This window comes from Mchenga conophoros, linkage group LG16 (assembly GCF_057382185.1).
Source record: "Mchenga conophoros isolate Kocher_MC1m ecotype Shallow Benthic linkage group LG16, M_conophoros_male_GT1.1, whole genome shotgun sequence".
Classification (NCBI taxonomy): domain Eukaryota; kingdom Metazoa; phylum Chordata; class Actinopteri; order Cichliformes; family Cichlidae; genus Mchenga; species Mchenga conophoros.
The window spans coordinates 13682925-13709027 of NC_140541.1; the positions used below are offsets into that span (position 1 = coordinate 13682925).

Below are 26103 nucleotides of genomic sequence, written 5' to 3' on the forward strand. Positions count from 1 at the left end.
GCTGTTGTTAGAATGTATTTAATATTAATTTCTAGTATCAGCTGATGTTTGCTGGAGCCACAGCTGTAAAAGCTGCTGGTCATGATGTCGGTTTGGATATGTGGTGAGAGGGAAACATGAAGATGAAACCAGGAGATGTCCTTACTGGATCATCAGAGCTGAACAGGTGATGGAGAAACAGATTTACCTTTTAGGTGACAGGAATGAGTTGAAGGGAAGTTATGAACTGTTTCTGAGAGATAAATAACACCAGGATCCTTTTTTATGTAGCTGACAGCTGGTAACTGTGCAGGGGCGGGTCTAGCAAAGTTTTGCCAGGGGGCCAGGTAGGGCATTAACAGGGAAAGGGGGCACAAAGAAATACTTTTCTTTCTTATTCTCATTTAAAATATCTAGCTTTTATTAAATAATTATCTAAATCTTACAACCAAAGTTTTTATCTGACGTAAAATGTATAGAAATCATACATATACCAACAAGACTGTACATCACTGTCACAACAGCATTTGTTTTCATTCAAAGGCTTTATAGCTTTAATACCTGGTGGGCCGGTCTGTAGTGAAAATGCCCGATTTTTTTGTCCCAGTCCAGCCCTGCAGGTTAATACTGGCAGTGTCACCATGCCAGCTGACTGTATTTTATCATCAGCCAGTGTTGTTCTTTATCAATATTACCAAAGTTTACCATAAGGCAGCATAGAAAGTATTTACTTGCTTTCAGGTTTTATTCAAATGTTAGTCTTTTCATTTGTTTCCCCACTTTTTTCCTGTTTCAAAATCAAACACCAGTTTGTGAGAAGATTATCTTCTTTTTTTAACAGGCAGATAAAGTTTTACATTGGAATTGGCTAATTTGTCAATTGTTTGTTACAAATGTTCGTATTTTAATTTTCAAAAATGTTTTTGCCCAAAACATATGTGCACTATATGTCAGTAAAAATACTATGCAAATATTGATGTCCTTGAATGCTGAGTAAGCACTGACAAAGCACTGATTGTATCTCTTGTACTTTATCAACGCAGTGTCTAAAAACTTTGCACCGTAGTGGTTAAAATCTCATTCTAATAAGAGTTAAAAGTGCATTTGGTTATTAGGTTTATAGGATTATTGAATTATGGTTAAGGGTTGGTAGAATTTTTTTTTTAAACATTATCTGCCAATTAAATCTGCCACCCTTCTCCAAATCTGTGCCCCTACCTGGCCCCCCCAACAAAAATTTTCTAGACACGCCACTGCTCCTGTGTCATGTTCCCCAGTTTCCTGTTTTATTGTGAAGGTCTTGTGTTTCCGTGTTCCACGTATCTTGTTTTGCTTCCCCTGTGGCGTCATGTTAATTTGTGTCAGCTGTATTCCCCGTGTTTCCTCACTTCCCTCGTTATCCTTCTGCGTATTTATGTCAGCGTCTCCCTCATAGTTGTGTGCATTTCTCCATGTATTTAGTGCTTCCAGTATAGTTCGTGTCATTTTCCCAGTTTTGGTTTTGCTTTTTCCGTCCTCAGCAATAAAGCTGTATTTTGTGCATACAATAAAGTAACATTTTTTTAAATCTGAAATGTATTTATCTTAAACTGTTTCTTTATTCCTTTATTTCTGTATAAAATAAACCTGTTTTTGCTCATGTCATTTTAGAAACAAGACACAACTGGCTAAAAAATGAATCCAAACTGGATTTTCTAAAACTGCAGTTCCAAAAGCAAAAAGATTTCCATGTAGAAATGCTCAACTTCACAACATTGAAAAACATGTTTACAGGAGTCTGTCTTTCAGTTCTGTTGCTTTACCAAACTATCTACTGTTAGATGATTAGCTCTTCACTATTTTGTCCAAATATGCAAATGTGGTTTTTTCTGGTCACTCCAAAACCCAGCATGCATCAGCTGTACCTCAGGCAAATGAAAGAAAGAAAACAAAATGTAACTCTGAAATCTGAGCTTTTGGCTCACACAGATTAAGTTCATCTTATTTTTTAAAACGTTGGCAACTGTCTGACATAGTAGAATGACATATGACAGAAACAGGAAGAAAGTATAATGTGGCTCTTTAAAACATGCAATGTTATCTTTCTCTCAGTTTACTTACCACTCCAATAGAGAAGTAGTTGTTGACGATGCTGTAGGGAACAGGATCTCCCTTCTCCTCCTTGTCGTCAGGGATGATGTCTATATTCCAGCGGTCCAACACCACCTCAGTGCTATGCTCAATGTCCCGAAGGACCTTCACCAAGCTACCACCCTCATAACCTGCCGAGAACAACCAGAGAATTCAATTTACTTCAATTCAGTGTTATTTATATCAAATCACAACAACAGTTGGCTGGAGGTGCTTTATTATATGTTAAAGTAGAGACCTACAATATTAGAAAGAAACCCCAATAATGACACAACCACCTATGAGCAAGCACTTAGCAGCGGGGAGGAAAAAACGCTTTTTAACAGGAAGAGGCCTGGTTCTTATATCGAGCTTTTCTACTCTACTGGAGCATTCAAAGCACTTTATACAACATGCCATATTTACCATTTTACTCCAGCACTTTTTTCTATGCTTTTCTTAAATAAGTGCTTTCTATCTTACATTCAGATGCATTTATACTCCAATGGATGCATCAGAGAGCAACTTGGGGATATTTATAGTGCAGACTGGAGCAACCAGGGTTCAAATCATCAACCTTCTGATTAGCAGATAACCAGCTCTACCTCCTGAGCTGCAGCCACTTTTATCCCGCTAAACAGTATAAAGCTAGAAACTTGGAATCAATCAGGAATCACATGAAAAAAAATCAATCAATCAGTCAAGCATAGCGTGAGCAAAATCTGGCAGAGAAAAGTCGTTCTCTATATTTCATCATTTTTAATCATAATCTCCACATGTAACAGGCAAATTACACTATACGAGCTCAAATATGGAACACAATGAAACTGATTAAGCTGCCTTTCCAAAGAAACTACCCTCCTTGCTTCAAACCCAGAATGAAGCCCAGACCTGACAGCCCTCCGGGAAGCCCTCTGGATTTGCTCCATAGCTGACAGCCTGCTTTAACAGCCAGGCATAGTAATAAGAAGCAGATGTTTGTTCCAAAGGTGTCACAAGGGCATGAGGCTTTAATGAGTGCCATCACACTGGGAGAATCATGTGTGTGAAATATGAGAGTATTTTGCATATGCATATGTTCTCACATTTGTACTCTTGAGAAATAAAAGAAAATTCACGGGGAACAGTTGTCTTTTTACATGAACAATTAGCTACTTTTTAGCTGTATTTATTTATTCATTTTGTGGTGTTTGCACAGGTACACACACAAATACACACATCGTCTGCACAAATTGATACATGTTTTTGTCATTATGCCATCTGTGCACAACCTTAGAAGACTGCAAGCCTGTACTTGACTGTTAGCATATATGAATACTTGGAAATTAACCTTAAGCACAAAGTGCAACCAAGATTGATGCAATAGTTTTGCTGGTATTTATTAAAATCAGGCTGTATTGGATAAAAGGATTTTTTTCCCCTGATAATGGCATAAGGGAAGTTATTACAGTCTATCCTGAAGGTTGAACGAAAGCGTTACAAAGAGTAACTCATGAAACCATCCAGAGACACTAATGGTATGTCAGTGCTGAGTTACCTGACATAATGAAAGACAATCACGTACAATACATCCTGATATTTGTGTAAATGATTACAAAAATCCACTGACACCAATAGAGGAAATTAAGTGTTCATGTGTTCACTGCATTATGTGTTATTTTTAAAGTAAAATTTGCTTTATCTTTCACCAATGTCCTCCATTTTCGCCCTGTGTTTCATCTTCACTGCAATTCACGTAAGTTCCTTTCACATTATCATTATTATTAGCACTAACTTTCACAAATACAACCAGTGTAAGAATTAATGCATAATGTGTTTCTATTCCAGTACTTGCCAAATGGTAAATGATCAAGTCAGTCATGTCTCATGGGTTAAGAGAAAAGCTTTGCTCGGCAAATATCTCTACCAACTTTTATGACAATCCTTCAAATTATTGTCAAGATATTCCACAAAAACCCAGTAATTAAACTAAAATTCAACAAGGCCTAAATCTTTGGGATTCATGCTCTAGAGATCATGAATTAGATTGAGTGGTGATACATCTGAAAGCTGTTCGATAGATTTTTTTTGTTAGTTGATGAACATCTGACTAAAACAGACTGCAGAGCCATGAATCAAAACTGGCTGCTCACCTTCACATACAAATCAGAGTAGATTCATTTTCCCTCTCAGGTAAATGATCATCAAGCTAATTGGCTGCAGCTAATATTTCAGAGTTTATCTCTGATGATCAGTTCAACAGCCCAAAGCCACCCAGACCTGGGAGCTTATTGACAAAATATCTTTCAAGTGCTCTGCTGGTCCTCGCAGCAACAATCGAGCAGTTATAACCAGCCAGTGTAATTACTGGTCCCAAGTACTACGAGAAATCAATGGTTGGCAAAGGACTTACAGCGTGTGCAAGTGATTTGCATATTAAGTTTTTAATTTGACACATAAAAGTCCCCTGTTTCTCTTCCCATCTTTCATTTCCCAGAAATGTGCAGAGACACATGGCTACCTTTTGTATTTGAGAAGTGAGTCATTCTTTAAATTAACTGTTTAAACGTGCTCTATTATGTTCAATTCAAAAATGAGTATCTAAATACAGAAGACAGGAGGCATGTAAGGCAGACAGAGGTGAAAAATGAAGCTGATATGAGAAGAACAAAAGAGAGCAGGCGGGAATGTCCAGGAGAAAGTAATTCAGCAACCAGAGGGAGACAACAGTGATTGGTATAAACACGCAGAGTTTTAGGAAAGAACACTGAAAAGCAAACAGGCAATCAGGCTGAAGCGTAGCTATAGAAAGTGACAGCGGACTTGGTAATGTGAAACTAATCGGGACAGAACAGAGACTCACAAAGGCAGAAAAAAAGTGAAAGCTGTCCTCTGTGGCTCCCTCTTTATAGCCAATTTCTCCTTACTGCTTAGCTGTACAGCTCCAATATTGATGCTTTTTCCCAGTGATATCAGAAGTCTTTTTTGACTGTGGAAGGCAGCTTTAGTAAGCAGAAACACAGATATTCCTCTGAAGAGTTGGTGAACACCAAAAAAACTGAATTAAAGAGGACTTAAACTCATCAGGTGACCACAAACACAAATGATTATGAATAAGTATGGTGCTACATTAACTCCATTAACTAACAGGCTCACAAAATCTTATCAGTGTTTTCAGCTTGTTTCTCTTTGCCACAAAGTTTCCAAAAAGATCAGCTATGGCATCAGTTCTTGCAGGCTTTATAGATGCCTATGCAGCTATGTAAAGAAAATACAGAAAGATGCTGGAATGAGCTCCTCACCTCCTCCCCAGCGTAAGCAGCGAGCCAGGTCATTCCCTGTGCCCAAAGGAAGAATGGCCACCGGAGGGTGCCTGGCAAAGTTGGCCTTATCTGCAAGGGCACAGACAAGCAGATCGATCTCGTGCTATGGATGTGAAAATGTTCTTGAAACAGATTTTTATGACAATATATGAACTAGAATTCTGACTGAATTTATTACTGATAAATTACTGCTAAACCTACATTTGTACTCAGCTAGAATAAAGTAGAGAGTAATAATTCCTCACAGTGGAAAAAACTATGCATGATTGCAGGAACTGTGGAACTTCAGAGCTGGTCTTTAAACAGATGTTTACAATTCATTTTTCAGCTAAAATATTTAATGTTCACCTTTATTTTTCTGCTCTTTCAGCCACATTTCATCTTTACTTTTATTAATAACAGAAAATATATGTGGACTGGTGCTCTACAATATGTTTCATCCACCAAATCACATTCACACGGTGCTTTTATCTATGCTAAAGCACATTCTAACATTCACATACACTCAGGGTTCAGTATATTGGTCAAAGATGCTTCGACATGTGTTCTGACCTACAGCTGCCTTTAAAACAATAAAATCTGGTTAAGAATGCAGATAAACTCCTATCAAAGCAAAGTATTAGTTGGATTCTAACTTTTTCATAAGTTAGAATCTAATTACCTATACAGTCGAGGATCCAGCCCACTGTGCCATCACCTCCACAAGCAAGAACCCGGAAATCAGGGACATCATGGAAAAAGTTGAGCCTAGAAAGACAATAGATCCAGGAATCATCACACATGATCTTCTGACATTTTAGTGCTGCTATCCATTCTCACATACAGCAGAAAATAATCAATTTCAGAAGTGTCTGCAGCACTAGAAATGGTATGTGTTTAAGACGGGAGAGCTGCCTGGGTAGAGAGTTCACGGGGCAGCACACAAGACAACCACAAGCCAGCGGGCATGGACCACTGACTGCACTGTTCACATCTTAAAGCAATCAGACATCCCAGTGACTTTGTGTTCTGACCTGTACCTCTGTCAGGGACGTTACAGAAACATTTAAGGGTTCAGCACATGTGTGAAAACATCTTCACATATACAGAAAACAGGTGTTTTGTTTGTAGAACACTTTTATACACAGAGTCCCTGAATCCTAATGTCAGTGTGTACTAAGAATTCTGTGACGCCAAATTTATTAGTTGCATTTTGCAGCAGCTGACAGGGATTTCTAAGCTTGCGATGGTTTAATGAACAGGGGCGCTCCTGGGCAGAGAGGACACAGAGGAAGGTAGAGAGAGAAAGAGTAATCAGTGTGCGCCCTCTCCACCTGTGCTTACTTCACTCCTTTCCCTGGAAACCACAGTCACGCAGTGGTCGCAGAGTGCATGCCCTTCAAAGGGACCTTTAATGTGTGTTGGAACAAAGGTGTCGACAAAAGCTTTCATCTCTCTCTATCATGAGACAGCTGCCCGGTGACCACCTGGTCCTGCACAGTGATCTCCCATAGACCCTTTAAACCAGTTCTACATTTTCACTTGAACATAATACAAGCAGGTGATAAATTAAAAGAAAAATCGACATATAGTGTCTCAGTAAGGTCTTGGGCCACCACATGATTTTTCAAGTCTCCCAAACTCTGCTGGAGGAGTGAACGCTATTTTTCCAAAACATATGAACTATTTTGGTGTTTCACTGATTATGGTGGAAGGGCTGTCCGTCCAAAATGTCAAGTTAACCTGAGATCAAAATATTAGGGAAGCCATAACATATGAGTGATATCACTTTTGTCCTTATTCAGGTCCTTATCAGGATCAAAATTCTTCATAATAAGATGCATTAATATGTGAACTCCAGATGCCCCGACCAGTTTGTCAAAGATACAACGATACATGTTTTGCAAATAGTATAGAAAACTCTCCAGCTGTGCAGTGTTACAGAAGAAACACCTGACTATTTACAGGCAGTATTGACAATGAAATGCTTACCCCACAGTATTGTCACGTTCTTTATTTTATTGCCAAAGAATCCCGTGAAAAGTTCTGTTCATTTATTTTGTGCCAAATCACAACAACGGTTGTCTCAAGGTGCTTTATATTGTAAGGTAAAAACCATACAGACAAAGAAAACTGAGAAAGCCCTAACAATCTTATCACCCCTTGTAAGCAAGTGCTTTGGTGACAGTCGGAGGGAAAAACTCCCTTTTAACGGGAAGAAACCCATTTTCTGCTACTGGTTTTAAGCCTAATCTTAAAAGTAGAGATCGTGTCTGTCTGCTGAATCCAAACTGGGAGCTGGTTCCACAGAAGAGGGGCATGGAAGCTAAAAAGCTCTGCCTCCCATTCTACTTTTAAATACTCTAGGAACAACAAGTAAGCCTGCAGTGTGAGAGTGAAGTGCTCTAACGGGGTGATATGATACTATAAGGTCATTAAGATAAGATGGGGACTGATTATTTAAGACCTTGTATTTAATGAGAAGAACTTTAAATTCAATTCTGGATTTAACAGAAGAACAATAAAGAGAAGCCAATACAGGAGAAATCTGCTCTCTCTTTCGAGTCCCTGTCAGTACTCTTGCAGCAGCATTTTGGATTAACTGAAGGCTTTTCAGGAAATTTTAGGACATCCTAATAACAATGAATTACAGTAGCCCAGCCTAGAAGTAATGAATGCATGAACTCTTTTTTTCAGCCTCGCTCTGAGACAGGATGTTTCTAATTTTAGAGATATTGTGCAAATGGAAGAAAGCAGTTTTACATATTTGTTTAATATGTGCGTTGAAGGACATATCCTGGTCAAAAATGACTCCAAGGTTCCTCACAGTGTTACTGGAGGCCAAGGTAATGCCATCCAATAACCTTAGTTTGATCTGAATTTAGAAGCAGAAAGTTAGCGGCCATCCAGGTCTTTATGTCTTTAAGACATTCCTGCAGTTTAACTAATTGTTGTGTGTTATCTGGCTTCATGGACAGATAGAGCTGGGTGTCATCTGCATAGCAGTGAAAATGTATGCTATGTCTTCTAATGATGCTGCCAAAGGGAAGCATGTATAATGTAAACAGAATTGGTCCTAGCACTGAACCCTGTGGAACTCCATAATTAACCTCAGTGTGTGAAGAGGACTCTCCATTTACATGAACAAATTGGAGTCTATTAGATAGATATGATACAAACCACTGCAGCGCAGTACCTGTAATACCTACAGCATGTTCTAATCGCTCTACTAGGATATTATGGTCGACAGTATCGAACGCTGCACTAAGGTCTAGCAGGACAAGCACAGAGATGAGTCCACTGTCAAAGGCCATAAGAAGATCATTTGTAACCTTCATTAATGCTGTTTCTGTGCTGTGATGAGCTCTGAAACCTGACTGAAATAAGCCATTCCTCTGCAGATGATCAGTTAGCTGTTTTACCACTACTTTTATATGGTTGTATAAAGGGAAGTAAGATAAAAGGATTAGCTATGACAGCTGGGTCAGTATATCAAATCCACAATATAACTACACTCTGCTGTTTTTAAAAACACCTACAAACAACAATTTACTAAAAAGAAGCCTGGTTGTATAGTAATATATAGACAAATGGCCCTGTTTTCCCTTCATCTATTTCCAACCATCCATCTACACCACTTGTCCAATTCATATTTTTGAGGGGGACTGAAGCCTATTCCGGCTGGCATCCAAGTGACATAGTTTCAGGTCTTGTAGTCAATATATTTACTTCGCAACTTATAATCAACTAATCTCAAGCCTTCACAACAGGACTCCATTAACTGTGATGTCACAGTGGCTCTGTGCATTTTTCCCATAGAGCTTATTTTTTTATTTCATTATTTCAGTAGAAACAAACAGGTTTGGGGCTGAATCCCAATGAGAGGCTAGGGAAATTGGTTTTGACTTTTGGTCTATGTGGAAAATGAAAAAGCTCCTGCATTCTCAAGAATGGAAGGAGCCTGCCAACACAACAGGGGTACCAACAGCCAATAACATAGAGAGAACCTCGGAATATATAAGCTGTTGTGCCCTGTTGTGTTTTGGCACCTGGCAACTCTTCCTACTAATGGATCTATAATCCAGCTGTTCCTTCTGGATTAGATTTCATGCCTCTCTGGTACCTGAAACAACCAACCTGCCTGCCTTACCCTTATGTTACTGCCTCCCCAGAATCAAAGTAGGTGGTATGTTTATTTCTAGACCTTATAACAAGGCACAGAAGCCACAAGGCAAACAGCACCCCCTAAGGGCTATATAGAGAAACAACACCAATATGCATTCACATCTAACCAAAACCTATTTAAAATCTTCCGTTTGATTTATGCATGATGTCTTAAAGGAAGCTGGTGCATCAACAAATAATACATGGAGGTTGACATATTATGTGCAATGACATGAAATGTAAGTACAGCAAGCTAATCGCGTTCCCTAAACACATCACTCAGAGAAATCTACCCCCTCATTTCAATGCCTGCTGTGAGTGTTGCTAAGGAGCCCATGGTAACAGTTGTGGAGTTCAGCTGGCAGTGAGTTAACCCTCTATGTGACAACAGACCCTGTGTGTTTATTTTCAATGTAGGGCCTCTTTCACCCTTTTAGCAGCATCGGCACAGATCTCCCGCTGCACAGGACAGTCATATGACCTCATTTAAGACAGATCCCTGCACTGAGGAAAAAGGACTGAGGCTGAGTTGAGCAGGCAGAGGAGTTTGTTATTAAAAGTTACATAATTACTGTAAGTGGAACTTACAAGGCAATGTTCTTAGCCACAATATTATAATATATCATAATATCAGTGGAAGGAACCGTACAGGGCCCAGACCATTTCCAGTTTAGACTGGGCCCAGCAGGTTTTCTTTGAGCAAGCCCAAGTCAGTTTGCAGATAGAAACTCAATACAGGGGCCCTGAAAGGGCAAAATGTCTATTGCCATGTGTGTCTGTGCTTAATACTTATACAGTTTATGAATGCAGCTTGCAGGCATGCGACCACTGATTAGTTAGTAATCAACCCTTTAGTCTGAATATGGTCACTTCAGGCTCCCTATAACCAACATGCTGGTGGCCAAAACACTGATGCTTAGGCTTCAAAATGAGTCTAAAACAATGGATAATGTGATGCCAAATCCATCTTTTATATACAGTATAAAATACACTGCTGTTAAAAGGCTAAATTTAACAACATAAAGGCATGTTTACAGTCTGGTAAAAAGAAATACAGATAATTTATACATATAGCTAATTTCACTCTCCATAGCTATGTTGGAACATTTGACAAGGCGCCTGTTTAAATATTATTAATTCTGCTGACACGGGCAGCAGCAGAAGCAGCAGATATTTGTCACCACCAATTTGAGACGCTGAACTGGTGCTCTTAACCATGTTTAGTTGGTGCTTTTGGGAGCAATTTTATGGTACAGTCTTCTAAATATGATGTCCTCTTGTGTGACCCAGACAACAGACCAAGTTAATAAAGGATTATCCTGAAGAAAAAAAACCCCTCAGGGGCTGAAAAATTAAGCCACCCGCAAAACCTGCAGTTCCTCTAATGGCCACTTGAGGCTGGCTCCAAAGTTAAAACACCAAATTTTACAGAGGCCACACACACACACATAAAACATATTAAGGATTGTACATTAACATAAAACTGTTGTTGGAGCCATACTGAATTTTACAAGGGAAACACACACACACACACACACACACACACACACACACACACACATGAAGAGAGAGAGAGTATGCATAGTATGCAAATGGCCATCATAGTACGTCATACAATGAGAACAGGACACATATTAATATTAAAATCTGTAGCATAATGTATTGTTTGGAGTTTAGTCTGTTACTGTTACTATTTTTAACATTTCTTCTTAGAGCAACTGTAACCCACATAATTTCCTTAGGGATAAATAAAGTATTCTGATTCTGATTGTTTCAGGATGACCTGCCATTATCCAATGACTTCTGCTTACCTGTATCTTTTGCTCGTTTCTCCTCCTCTTCTTTTATAATTTTTCTAAACTGAGCACCTGATGGCTTCGAACTTTTCTTGACCATCTTCCATCGGTTTTAATTTTGCACTTCAGTATGAACATAAGTCCCCCAACTCGAGGATCACCACAACATGATCTAACACACCTACACCTCAGTTCACAGATTCACTTTGTCAAAGGTGCATTTCTGGGATTTTGCACAACCCAGGATTCAAATCATGAACACATAATGGGCTTGGATTTACAACACTGTGAATGAAATGTGCTCTATTTGGAAGCAGCCGGCCCCCCTCCCCTTTCGACGGCTTGTGTGTGAGACTTTAAATCATCAAACTGTAAATTTCAAATTTCAAATTGTTATTGATCCCTTTACCCCGAGTCCTAAAGTGTATGTTTATTTTCTTACTGTTCTTATATTTATTGTTTGTTTTCTTGCACTGCTGTAACTGGAGCCTCGTCGTCTCGTCTCTCTATATACTGGACTGTATGTAGCGGAGATGACAATAAAGTTTACTTTGACTTTGGCAGCAAGCAGGCGCACCGAGGGCTCTCGCGCTCACTTTTCGCGTATAGAATTTCGAAAAAACACCGGTGCAAATTATAAGTCTGTATCATAACGTCTGGTGTTTTTGTGTTTGTTGTTTTGTTTTTATTTTATTTTATTTTGCGAGCTCCAGCCAATCAGAGAATCCCCCCGCCCCGCCCTCTCCTCCCTGTGCAACAAGCAGCAGGCGCACCTCACAAACGAAGGGCGCCCTTACGCCCAGCAAATGGGCGATAGAAAGCCGATCGGTGCCTATGCTGTTCCCAATATGTGCTGGCTGGTGTCGGGGCAGCATGAGTACGAGCAATTTTTTTTTTTTTTTTTTTTTTTTGCTGATGCACGTGATGCCGCCCCCCACCACTATGCCGCCCCGGGCAACCGCCCGTGTCGCCCGTATCGAAAACCGCTACTCTGTGTGCTGTACCTTCAGAGTTTGTGGATGCACCTTACCAACTAGCTTTGCTAGCATTGGCTAATAACCTAGCAGCCCAGTTATTTCCAAATATGGTCACTTTCTTTTTTTCCTTCAAAAAAACATGAACATGATATCTTTTCTAGAGTCCAGCATCACATCAGTGTATCACAGTGTCTGTGTTTGATGCAGCGTGTACCATCTACAGCATTCTCCCCAAAGACCCGTGTGCGTCATCGGGTCTCTTTTCTTACAATGGGCTCTCGAGGGCAGCAACTTTGCTTGTCGTGACTGAGAGAGAGGCAGAGACAGTAACAGAAAAGGGAGCAGAGAGCCTCATACAAATGGATGTGAAAGGATGGTGAAGTCACTTCACCTTCAAGGTAAAGCATTCATGGCCCTTGTGCTGCTGTATAAGGGCATTTTTTTCTTCTTCCAATGAACAAGGGGGCCCAGCAGAATTCATTTCAAAGTACATGTTGTGCTCAGCTCTGACGTATGCAGGAACGCATGTGAGTGTCAAGAGGTCAAATGCACAGCGCGGCAGTAACGCAGTGTCCCCATTCCCCTTCACTGACCTCCAGCAGGTTAGTCTAACATGACAGGAGGAGGTGGTCTCCCAGCACAGCGCTCTGACTGAACAATTTATGTTTCTATTTCATATTCATGATGCTCTTTTTATCCTGAAATATAAACTCCTGACTCAGCCCAAAAACAGAGGATACTACTAGCTTTAGTTCAAACTATCATATCGGCTGAAAAAATAGGAGTTTAATTGTTTCTCTTTTGTTGGTATGCTCTAATGGGCTGGTGCTGGTTTTAGGCACTAAAGCATATCCTTTCTGACATGGGGCATAATGTTGAGAGCCCATCACAGGGCTAACACTGTGAGACAGACAGCCTCACATTCTCACATAGCTTAGAATCCCCAATTAAGCTGACTTGCTTGTCATGCACAAAATCCACACAAAGCACAAGGGGAACATGTTAATTCCAAATAGTATAGCCCCAGGAAACTACGAAATTCATGAATAAAACAAAAACAAAAAACTTTCTGGTTAAAATGAATGATATTCTGTTTGGGACAAGAAAAAAAAACTGTAATCCAGTATCAGCACCTTATTCCATCTGTGAAACACGGTGGTGGTAGCATCATGGTTTGTGTTTGCTGCCACCTGTGCCAGGACAGCTTGTCATCATGTGCAGAACAATTAATTCCAAATTGTACCAGAGGAAAATGTCTATCTATCAAAAGAATCTCAATAGAAAAGGGGTCACCCAAAGGTTCACATGGTTTTTCCCTCACACACATGTAATACAGCATACTTCTCCTCAATAAATTAACATCCCACGTAGTGTCTTTGTTTTATTTAATTGGGTAGTCTTTATCTTAGAACTTGAGTCAGCTAATTTTTTAAGTCATTAAGGGTTCACAATTTACTGCAACTTCACCTAGCCACTACCACTGCAAAGGAAAGAGAGATGAACACAGCAGACTTACCCTACCATCGGCCCTCCTTGATCCAGACTGTACACCTGCCTCGGGTTTAGCAGGTACCTGAACTTCCTAAGTACCCTGAAGAGGAAAGAAGGAGGACAGTTTATAGTGTTAATATGGTAATTACACACCAGGCTTATATGAGTGCTCAAATTACACAGATTATGAAATACAAGAATTTTGCAGGTCTGCGGTGTGCCACGTGCTGCTGCATTGGTCTATAAATTCGTGGATGCAATCTGTCAGGGATACCAGATTTTGAACAGCAAAACAAACACAAAGACTACCTAAAGACATTTTATCAGCTTGGTTCTTTCATAAATTCTCATGCCCTACGAATTAATTGAAAACCATCAATGATCAGGCCCATAAGCCCGATTACCACATTTAGAAATTGCACACATGGTCTGGCGTGTGAAACCAATCGGGCCATTGGTCTTAAGATTTTTTTTACTGGCTTTCGTCTTCTCATTCCCCATGTGTTTATATGCACTGCTACATGTCATTAACGTCTGTCTCGTCTTTCCTGTAGTTTGTATTTTGTCATGTTTGTTGTAGGTGGTCTTCTATGGTCTTCTTATTTAAAATAATGTTATTCCTTCCCACTGTTGCCATGTGCTCACTCACTGTGGTTGTTCTAAATAAATAAAAATGTAAATGAACTGCATGATGTTGCCACAAAATCACCACGTTTCCCTAATGAGTGTAAACTTTTTGCCTTAGTGTAGCTTAGTCGAGTATAACTCTGCTGGGACAGCTGCATTCATATAAATCTATATATATATTTACTGTTTTTCATAAGAATCTTTCATAGGTTTTTAGAGTTACAAAATGCATGCACATCATTCGTTTGTCAACAAATGTGTATGATATGAAGATCTCAAGTTTTCACTTTTATGTAATGGTATACAATCGAGGTGATATAAAAGTCATGACAACATGTATTTAACTTAGAATGTTATATGACTTCTGCAACCTCCACACACATCTGATTGCTCTGAATCGGTGTCCCATGTTCTGCAGGAAAGGTACAGGGTTTTTTTTGCATGCCCTTCATTTGGACAGTCATCTTTTTGTGTTCACAAGCGTTTTCAGTGAGCTGCTCATTGACAAGGCAGCTTCATGCAACCTCGTGGATATTACGTAAGGTGTTCATTAAAGCCTTCGCCAACATGTTCATGTGTGCCGTAAAACCAGTTTTACAGGCTTCTAATATCCTTCTACTGAGTGTACCAGTATATTTATATCAGCTAGTGAATAAGTGCCTAAGCTCTCTATCCTATCTGTTGACACATCTCTGGGTAGAAGAGAAGCTTTTACAACTCGTGCAGCGCTTGCAGTCATCACTCATAATAAAGATGAAACTGAACTCAGACATAAATAGCAGCCTCTGTCTCTGGTTTCCTGCTTAAACTGTTTATTTGTTCTATTAATAGATAATAATTTCCTTTCTAATTGTAACAAAAGAGTGCGTTGCTATGGTAATGTATCAAACTGGGGGAGAGCCACAGGCTTTTGTGAGTTAGGTGGGGTACAATGAGACAATGGAGACATGAATTTAAAGCTTGTATCTCTTCCTCTTTAAATGACAGCATTCAGAGCGTTGGCAGGGAGGTGAAGAAATGTTGGCGCCCTCTTTGGCATAAGTAAAAATACTGTCATTTTCTCATAATGGCTCCAAAAAAGCTTGAATCAAAGCTGATTTTAGTCTCAGCATCCTGCTAATGTAAATTAGCTTTCATTTCATTGGATGTGGGACATAGAAAGGATGTATAGAATCACCTGTCAAATCACATTCGTCTTAACTGCTTATCTAATTCAGGGTCACTGTAGGCTGGGGCTTATCTCGGCCAGTTCCAATTGAAAGAAAAAAAAAGAGGAATGCTGAAGAGGTTAGCTGACTTTGCCCCAAAGTAAAGTTTTAAAAAGCCTTTTTTCCTCCTAGAAGTTCTTTTTTTTTTTTTTTTTTTTTACCATTTTGCTCTTGAGGAATCATTCTATGGATTTCAACTCGGGAGTCTTTGAGTGTAACTAATTTGTCCATGCATATGAGGCCTTCAAACTTCGAAACAATACATTAGGCCTTTAGGGACATGAGAATTTGGGTTGGTTCACCTTGAAAGAAAGATTCCAAGAAACTATATCAAATAATATATCATAAGGACAGAGTTGTAAATCACATTATTTATTTTCTCAGTCTAACACCCTACAACATCACAATTATGCCTTAACAGCCGGACGTCATCATGTTGTAATAGAAACATCATAAAACATCAAAGTTTTAGGGGGAGACCCCATGATTCATGTAGTGTCTGAAACAAGCTGTTTTAGCTTCTTTGAGACAACTGTCCCCTTATTCTTTCATTATGTGAAACTCTGGACATGTTTAATGCGAACATGAAACACTATAATATAACATATGACAGCAGAATAAACCTCCCAACCAGAAGTGTATGGATAAGAACCTAAAATTACTGTCCTATTAGAAATTATCCACTACACGTTGATGATTTACATTTTGTGCATTGTTTTGTATTTACTTCTTTGTGTCTCAGTTCAGTATAGCTCCTGTAATATAATGGAATTCCCAGGTTGCTAGAAGAACAGTGAGAATAGACCTGAGAATAGCAGGATTATTAGTGGGAGGTGCTTAGGTAACAAACGTCCATGCACCAGGTGTGGTACACTTTTGTCTTGTTCAATGATGGGGTTGATTTAACAGAGCCCTCTAAGCTATGAGCAGTAAATGCACTGTGGGTAAGTTCTACACTTGCTGTAGTGGGTGCTTGTGTGTTATAGGAAAGCCAAGTTAGTCACTATAGCTGATAACTCGTGGGCCAGATGTTTTCTTTAGAGGTATGTCATAAACTTAGTTTAAAGAAAAACAAAGAAAACTGGTGTTAATGAAGTAACTTTTCACTCGTCTCATTTTATTTATACAGATCATTGTTAAAGCATTTCCTCGGGAATTTTAACCTCCAGCTTCCTCGAGTGTTGGCATTTATGTGTTTGGCAATTACTGAGCATGTTTGTTGCATTAATGTAATTGAATTCATGTATATGCCTGTTTATGCCTCTGCCGTCTTTTGAGCTTTTCCTTCAGTTTTACTTCCACCTGTCTCATCATTTTGATTGATTTCTTGATTTCTGCTTCAGTCTCCCTTCAGTCCTAGAGTGTCTGCGTTTGTTACTTTGTGTGCTTAAAATTTTTTGAAATTTACTTTGCTTTGTCTGCGAGTCTTGCATTTGGGTCCTCTTTGCCACAGCAGGGGACAGATTCATTTCTGTTTAGTGTTTAGTTTTTAAATGGAATAACTGACTATTACATACCTCAGATTTTACTCCATTTAATAAAAGAATAATGATAATGAATTTATGTTTGATTAATGAAATATTAACTATTTATCTCAAATGTCAAATGAGATTTATAACCTCTGTCTATTAAATCGAAGAGGTAAGCGAGAGTCGACCTGTGGGTGAGAGTAACTTACCGCTCCCCCTGTCTCCCTCCACTCTTGAGATTGACCAAAACCAGGAGTGGGTGAGTGCCTGGAAGCGGGGTTATCTGGATAGAGGAAGGACAGATTCAGGTAGCTGCTAACCAGCTTTATTTGCACCATGCAGAAATGACAGGTGCAGAGTGAGCGGCCAGCATACCTGGAGTGCTTGTCCATCTCCAGGGGAGAATTTAAAAGTCTGATTGGTGTCATCAGGGCTGGTGCTGGGAGGTGATTCCCCCTCCCCTCGCTTCACCCCAGAATGACGGTCCTGAGAATGAAGGTGAAGTGATTGACTGTGTACAGGTCACATTCATTAAATTAAATTACATTTTAGTTGTAAAATGACAAATGTACCTAACCTAGTCTGTACGACCTGTCTCTAAAAAAACTAAAAACAAAATACAAATTAAATGTCCAAGTCCATGAAAAAGCAGCTGGATAGCGCAGTGGCAACATTAGTGTCTTTGGAATAATAGCACAGGATTCTGATTCCAATTACGGCATGCCATTCACCGAACAGTCATCAGATACCATACTAGAATAATAAACTGTCCACAGGAGACAGATGCTCCTTATGTCGAGATGCAACAACTCCTCAGAATGTACAGGTCTCCAGCTGAAGTCCAGCACCCTGAGGCTATATGAGCAACAGACAGTAGGAGGGCGAAGATTATTGAGTGTCAGTTACAACTCAGCAGCAAAAAATAAGCACCTATGAATACAGCAGGATGATAGCCCCCAAAGATGAGCTGCTCCAAGAGTGCCTCAGACAGCTAAAGACAGATGGTGATAAGGAAAAGGAAGAAAGAACTATGATGGAAGACCAAGCCTCTGCATGGGATGTACCATCAACAGACAGAGGAAAAAGCTGACATCAAGAAATTCTACCAGTGGCACGAAAAGAACCGAAGTAAAGGAAAGAACAGAGGCTCTGATCATGGCAGAATATATTCAGAGCCTCTGTTCTTTCCTGTTCTTATAAGAACTGGCCCTCAGCACCAGATTCACAGATGCAGGAGTCTATCATACAGTCAGGGCACAAACTACAGATGCTCTCGAGGACCTAAGATTCAAGCTGGGGTAGTGTACACTGAAAGGTGCGACCAAGCGGCTGAGATAGTGCGCGTGAATATCTGTGCCACATGGGGACTAGAAGTCCCCAACTCCTGATAGGAGACACCACCAAAGGTAGTTGGGAACATCAGGGCTAAGGTGCTGTAGGACTTTGAGCTCCAGACAAGCAGTTGCTGGACAAACAAGTGGTGGCTGACAGGAGCAGATGTTTACAGATGTGATAGATGTGGTGATCATTAGAAGCTTTAACCCTGAAACTGGAAGAGTGGCTTCAGCAGATTCCAGAAAGTGCTCTGGCACTCAAGCTTGATATGTATCAGTTTGTCACTTATGGATTTGTGTGAGAAATTAAAAAGTGAGGAGCATAAAAATACTCCAATAATTGTTTTCACCACTAAAACAATCACTGCTTTTAATAATATTTGCTGATTGTGAAAAAGACGAACGTGTTTGGAGGTTGTAACTCGGCCATGCGGTGACAAAAGGAAGTTTTATAAATAACGATTTGTCACGTTTAACACTGACTTCCTTTGATTAACCTTCCAGAACCTCCACAGGGAGGTTTTTAGGAAACATTCAGTCATTTCAGACAGAACATGAAATAGTTGCATAGCCATACATAGCAAATGTATAATGGCCGTGCATTATATCAGCATTAACTCATTATTCCTGTCACACTTGCCTCCTGTCTGGTGTCGGGATACCAGTGGATGTGCAGTAACCTTTCAAAACTAGAACGGGGAATGTCACAATGGGTGACATCACTGTGGTGACATTACATCTAACTACTTGTATTTAGAGAGAGTTTATGTCTGTAAATGGGTGATTACATAAAGGTAAATCTCTCATTTTTAAGGTAGTTTTACTTTAAGAGCGAGAGACACAATATCAACAGAAAAATAAATACCTAAAAGTTATGAATTGATAAACTGATACCTGACCAAATGAGGTAAATGAATGCATCACAGAGTTTTCCTTAAATGTACTCTGTAGCTGCACGTCAAATGCACTGATTCTTATATAGCGCTTTTCTACTCTCCTGGAGCACTCAAAGTGCTGTATACAACACCCAATCACACCCATTCTCACAAGTGCTGACTCTAAACTGAGCTTTTCTAATGACATTCACACTCCGATGGATGCATCGGAGAGAAACTTGGGGTTAGTATCTTGCCCAAGGATACTTGGCATACAGACTGGAGGTGCCAAGGATCGAACCACAAACCTTCCGATCAGTAAGTGACCTGCTCTACCTCCTGAGCAACAGCCACCCGCAAATGCTTGATCAAATGCGTTGATCCGCATCTTCCGGGCAAGGACAGAGAGACTCAAGAGGAGCTTCTATCCCCAAGCCATCCGTGCCCTAAACACACACACCCGCCCTCTCACATCATCTATAATTGACTGAGACAGGACTCTTCCAGACACTAAACCAAGGAACAATGTACATTTCAATTCCTTTAATTTTAAATATGTTTATATTGTCTATCCTGTAAAATAGTCAGATGTCTATTCATATTAATGTACAGAATTCACCTGCTTGCTGCTACTACTGCACATTCACCCAGTGTATATACTATATGTGTGTATATATATATATATATATATATATATATATATATATGATGTTCTTCCTCTACACCCCCCCCCCCCAATTTTTGCACATGTCGAGGAGCGTGTCAGGCTACATTTCACTGTGTGTTATACTTGTATAACTATGCATGTGACAAATAATAAAGAACCTTGAACCTTGAAATGCTTGATCTCACCCTTATGGAGTAGGTCTGTTTTTACCTACAGAACTGCAGCAACTTCTCCAAACTTCTAAACTCTGACCACATATTTTTTGTTAAATTGATTTTTAAAGAGTCCAATAAATGTTAAACTGGTGAATTAAAACTATTTGAGTTTTTGCTGTATGCACGCTCTCGTACAGAGAAATGCATTCTTACCAAGACGACAGGGCAGATGTACGAGGGCAACAGAGTGTGGTCCCTCAAGGCTCCTCCATCACACTCTGGCTTCACATTAGATGCACACTTATTATGGAGCTACAACAGAGAGGAAAGCCAGAAACATAAGAACTGTGGGCGTCATCCATCTGTGAGACTGAGTCTGTTAAACACTACCAGTACGAAAAGCTATTCTTCTGAGGGCATTCTCACTAATGGGCTGTATTGACTGTTTGACAGGTCATATAGGACCAATCAATAAGCTATCACTTTGTATTTCTGAGCAAGATGTCTTTAATACTGATACAAGAGATTTGTGAGAGCTTTGGCTGTGGGTTTTTGATAGTCATGAAAATTCAAAGTCAGCATTGACACCTAGAGGATCTGAAGTGCAATGACAAGTAAAATATATATGAAGGTCTGTGTATTCATGTATCACATTATGGAGACATTACAGTTTCAGTTATGTTGTGGTTTGTCTGATAGTAGTTTGCAGAAGGATTAGGTATATACTAAGAGAAGTAATGTACATGGGGTTACTCAGTACAAGCTGTACTTCAGATACTTTAATTAGTTTCACTGCTAAAATAATTACTGCTTTTAATAACACTATACTAATATTTAGCTTTATGTTATTATGGATAAAACTCCCATCAGTATATAGATACCTGTATACACATGCATCTCCAGTTACACTATTAGAGTGACTGATCAATCAATAATTATCATCTGGTAATAAAATATATATGATTATGATTATTAAGTACACCAAGTGAAGGTAAAAATAGCCTTAAATACCACCTTTCTCTTGCTAGCTTTTTGCAAGTCAGACAATAAATTTGCACAAACACGTAAAAAATGAGTAAAAAACTGTTTTATAAAGGAACAGGGAATAGAGGACAACAGTAACACAAACACTTAAAACTATCTAACCTGGCTTAAAATATCTATTTAGGCTGTGCAAATGTTTCTTTAATTGAATTATGTTCTTCAGATTTTTTTCTATTTAAGGAACTGTCATCCATGTTCTTAAGGCTTTAGAGCTTACTTTGCTTTCACTTTAGCTAAGCAGCCTTTCCCTCGTCTTCATCTTTGTCTATATCTACTGCTGTCTTCCTCTGTATGGCAGTGTTGACACTGCTGTGTACTTCTAGAGATTAATGTTTCCTGTTAATCATTCATCTGAGTTTATATAAGGCAGCGACTCACAGTGATCTGACACCAGACGCAGTGCAGGCCAGTGAGGCCCTGGTAACATTTGATGCTTCTGTGACAGCGGTCGCACTTGGTAGGAGAGTTACCCTCCATCCATACATGCTGCATAGCCTAGAGAAACAACAGGAGAACGGGACATTTTTTATTCAAGTATTTAATGCTTTTCAATTTTGTATTCAATGGTGCATGCTGTTAGTTCAAATTCATTCATATTTTATTTCACAAATATTGCTGAACACCTTTTAAAAATATTGCAGAACTGGTTTCAAAATCTAGTAAATGTAAAGCAGCTATGAAATGCTGGTACTCCCCAGCACTGCTTATCTAAAGAGAAAACATGCATGAATAGAGCAACAGTAAGAACACTAACAGATGAGGCACATTTTCTAAGCTAAAAGGCAAAAGCATCTCTGCTAGCCTCAAGAATTTTGCTGAAACCTTGTTGCACATATTACAAACTTGTTTTGTTACCTCAGCAAAGCTCTGATAACAGCGGTTTTACAGTTGCCACTAATAGTCACGTTTGCTATTCAGTATCTATCTGTAGATTTTTTTTCAAAGCACTTCAGTCAATTATACTTCCCATTCATGTGCTTATTGCTGTTCTATTAGTCATCTCTGCTGTAGAGATACGAGGAAATGAGTTGCACAAAATTATACAGTCACTGAAGTCCTATAAGGTGAGTATAATATGAAGTAAGATATTTTTTTTAATCTTGTAAAAGCTATTATCAATTTTTGCAAATTTCATTTTATTTATTTCATTTCATTATTTCTATTCACCACAGAGCACTGACAACATATCAAATGTTTAAACCCAGAAAATGTACAATTTAAAGAAAAAGTTCATTCATTTAATTAAAAATAAAAATTCATGCCATTAAAAACTCAATTTGAACAACAATGTTTCTCAAGAGAACTCTCATTGGGTCGAAGAAAATTAGAATCAGAATACTTTAATAATCTCTAAGGAAATTGCGTAAATTAGAAAAAGCTGGATCAGTAGGTTGCACTAAAAAGAAACAACTGGAGGAACAGTATGCAGTGAATTAGGTTAACTGGCAACAGGTCAGTAACACAAAGAGGTAGAAAAAGAACATCTTAGAGAGGCAGAGTTTCGTAGAAGCAATGGTCAGCAGAGGTTTGCCAAACAATTTCAGAGATGTCAGATCTGAAAAGTCCTTTCCAGTTCAAAAGTTTTGAAATGGAGAAAACAAAATACGCGCTCACAGTGGAAATAAAAAACAGATTACCAAAACAGTTCATCGGTAATCCAATATTTTAAGTTAATAATTAGAGAGAGACTTTGCTCGAGGCTACAATGAAGCTCTAATAAGTCCAAAAGGAAGGAAATGTGCTCTACAAAGCATAATCAACATGTGACCCGAGTCAGTGTAATCATTCTCAACTGCTTCAGCGTGTCAGTGCTAAAACACAGAGAACCTTACATGACCTCAAAGGCAATCCCATGATCCTCGCTGCTCTTTTAAAAGAGACCACGAGCCAGCAGGAATCTGCTCAACAGGCTGCTCGGTATTCCCGTCTCATTACCCAGCAGCAACACTGTGTGCAGAATGAACCCTTTGATTGTACTTACGTTGGTGTGTCTGCGTGACTTGGCGTAGGTGCTGATGCAGGCAGCGATGTCTTTGGACACACAGCGTTCATGTACTGTGTATTTGCATACTAAAAAAAAACAAGGGTAAAATTACTTTATATCATAAACAAGCTGCAGAATTGTTAAACAATCTTTCTTAAACCTATTTGTCTTGTCCAGTAACTCCAACTGAAAACATGACTGGCAGGGAATTTAATAAGAAGTTAATTACACTGAAGATCATTTCAATCTATAAGTGCTTGCAATCAACAGTGACAATAACATCAGCCCTTCAGAAGCGGTTCCTACATGGGAGAATTCAGTAATGAAATTACACATAATGGCATCATTAATGCGTTTTTAATGCTGCCTGTGAGGACTTTTAATCGAAAACAACACTGACTCAGACACACTCAGGCACGATAAACGGCCTAAATTTCAGTCTGACATAGTGACAGTGACGCTGAGAGGAGGAAGTCAGAGCAGGAGAATAATGGACACCAGGAGACGCAAAAGCAGAAAGACCAACAAGGAGACGTTGGAAGGTGCAGAGACTCACAGGAGCAGCAGAGGCCCTGTTTGCGCACTCCGAGCAGCATGGTATGGCAGTAGTTACAGTAGGCTGGTTTGTTGAAGTGCTTGAGACGCCAAACATGCTGCCCATCTTCCTGCACATTCTAGGACAACACAACAAGAGTGAAAATTTAAATAGGACACGATTCATTCTCCTAACAGGACCATCCCAACTAAACTCGAGCAACACTTAATTTCAGTGATATACAGCATGTTTTCTCTCCTGAATAACTGATTTAGCATCTATACATACTCCTGTAAGAAAAACCAGGAAAGAAAAAGGCCATGTCTGAAAAATGAAGCCAGTGTGGAAGTAGCAAAAACTGCAAATCTTCTAAAGACCTCTTCAGGCTGGCTCCAAAAGAGAGCCAGTCTCTGTGTAATCCCTATATAAAAATGCCCAACGTGCATCTTAAAAAAACACGTTAACAGCCTGGAGCAAAAAATTTTTGTTGTTCTTTATGGAAAATGCATCCTTTCAGAATAACTTTTATGGTGGTTACATTTATCTGATCTTAACAAAGGCAGCGATTAGCAGTCAGGCTTGTAGCACTGTAGTCTCCATTTCCACCTGTAGAGAATCACTGTGGTGATCTCTTTGGACTGCTTTTCATCTTTGCTTTGATTCATCTTTGATTGTGTGTCCTCATTATGATCAGTATTTTTGTTTATGTGTGGAACTGTAGCTATGGTAATGTTTCATAACTCGAAAGTAATGAAACGAATAAGAGTAGTGTAATGATATTGACAAAGGACATACAATGTGTTTTCTTTATTTTGATATATTAGATTTCAGAAAGCAACACTGTTACACAATCTGCAACTCAGGTGCACACAATAAAGAGAAAAGTCTAAAACAGGGGTCGGCAAACCTGGGAAGGGTTAACTGATGACTGGCCAGAGGGCATTTGCCTGTTGGGACTATGGTGATTTTTCATTTTTATGGGCCTATGATTTTATTTTTTTTATTTTTTAGTAACGGTATAAACAATGAAAGATGGTGGATTGGCCAGATGCTGGCAGATGTGTAAAAATAACTTGGTTGTTTGGTGGTGGCTATGGCGGAGCTTCCACAGAGGCCAGCAGGTGGATGAGGGAAAGTGGAGGTAGGAGGAGGAGAGACCTGAGGCAACAGGTGAACTGAACTTCAGGTAAGAAGTTATGACCTGCAGTCTATCTGGGTCAGATATAAACCAAGTTTAGGTGGAGTTTATTTTTGTTGTGGTGACTTTTTACAGTCAGTTACAATAACTCGTACTGCGTGCTAGCTAGCATGACGGAGTTTCTATACAGCTGGGTGGGTGCTATGATGTTTCTGATAGTGAACTTCATAAGGTTAGTTAGTAGAGTTGCCAACCGTCCCGTAAAAAATGGAATCGTCCCGTATTCAGAGAAAATAATACGAGTTTCGTATTGAGCTGAAAAGAAACAGTTTGTCCCGTACTTCAGCTAGAATGAAAGAAAAGAAGCTGGAGTTATTCTGTCTTCACGCTGCAGCTGACTCTTCTTCTCTCATTCTTCCCCCTCCATCTCCTGTTGCTACTTCAATCATGAAACTGATCAATGATCAGCTGATCGGCTTTTCTCTGTTTGTTTATCGCCCACTTTGCGCCAGAAAGAGGAAACCAGCGGATGTCGCGCTAAACAACAGCAGCACGTTTAAGCTTGATCAGCTGTTGTTAGAATTTATTTAATATTAATTTCTAGCATCAGCTGATGTTTGCTGGAGCCACAGCTGTAAAGCTGCTGGTCATGATGTCGGTTTGGATATGTGGTGAGAGGGAAACATGAAGATGAAACCAGGAGATGTCCTTACTGAATCATCAGAGCTGAACAGGTGATGGAGAAACAGGTTTACCTTTTAGGTGACATGAATGAGTTGAAGGGAAGTTATGAACTGTTTCTGAGAGACAAATAACACCAGGATCCTTTTTTATGTAGCTGACAGCTGGTAACTGTGCAGGGGCAGGTCTAGCAAAGTTTTGCCAGGGGGGCAGGTAGGGCATTAACAGGGAAAGGGGGGCACAAAGAAATACTTTTCTTTGTTCTTCTCATTTAAAATGTCTGGCTGTTATTAAATAATTATCTGAAGCTTACAACCAAAGTTTTTATCTGATGTAAAATGTATAGAAATCATACATATACCAACAAGATTTTACATCACTGTCACAACAGCATTTGTTTTCATTCCAAGGCTTTATAACTTTAATACCTGGTGGGCCGGTCTCTAGTCAAAATGCCCGGGCCGATTTTTTGCCCCAGTCCAGCCCTGGGCACGACACGCAGTGAATTAATCTGAGAAGGTGCATTAAAAAACAAATGGCCGGGCCAGCGGTGCACATTGCAAATTAGCTTGCATAGACAGATTAGTTG

General features: G+C 39.4%; 1 protein-coding gene across 4 annotated transcripts in view; it reads right to left on the bottom strand.

The window, feature by feature from the left end:
- The window catches only part of dgkg (diacylglycerol kinase, gamma), a 169346-nt gene that overhangs the window by 78130 nt on the left and 65113 nt on the right, over positions 1–26103 (bottom strand). For all 4 annotated transcript variants that reach the window (XM_085250158.1, XM_085250156.1, XM_085250157.1 and 1 more), the window contains 10 exons: positions 23717–23834; positions 23158–23246; positions 21555–21671; positions 20346–20444; positions 17477–17587; positions 17311–17384; positions 13823–13897; positions 6052–6137; positions 5370–5459; positions 2080–2240 (listed from right to left, as the gene is read on the bottom strand). In XM_085250158.1, coding sequence (XP_085106284.1) covers positions 2080–2240; positions 5370–5459; positions 6052–6137; positions 13823–13897; positions 17311–17384; positions 17477–17587; positions 20346–20444; positions 21555–21671; positions 23158–23246; positions 23717–23834 — 1020 coding nt within the window. The remainder of the gene's footprint in view (positions 1–2079; positions 2241–5369; positions 5460–6051; positions 6138–13822; positions 13898–17310; positions 17385–17476; positions 17588–20345; positions 20445–21554; positions 21672–23157; positions 23247–23716; positions 23835–26103) is intronic.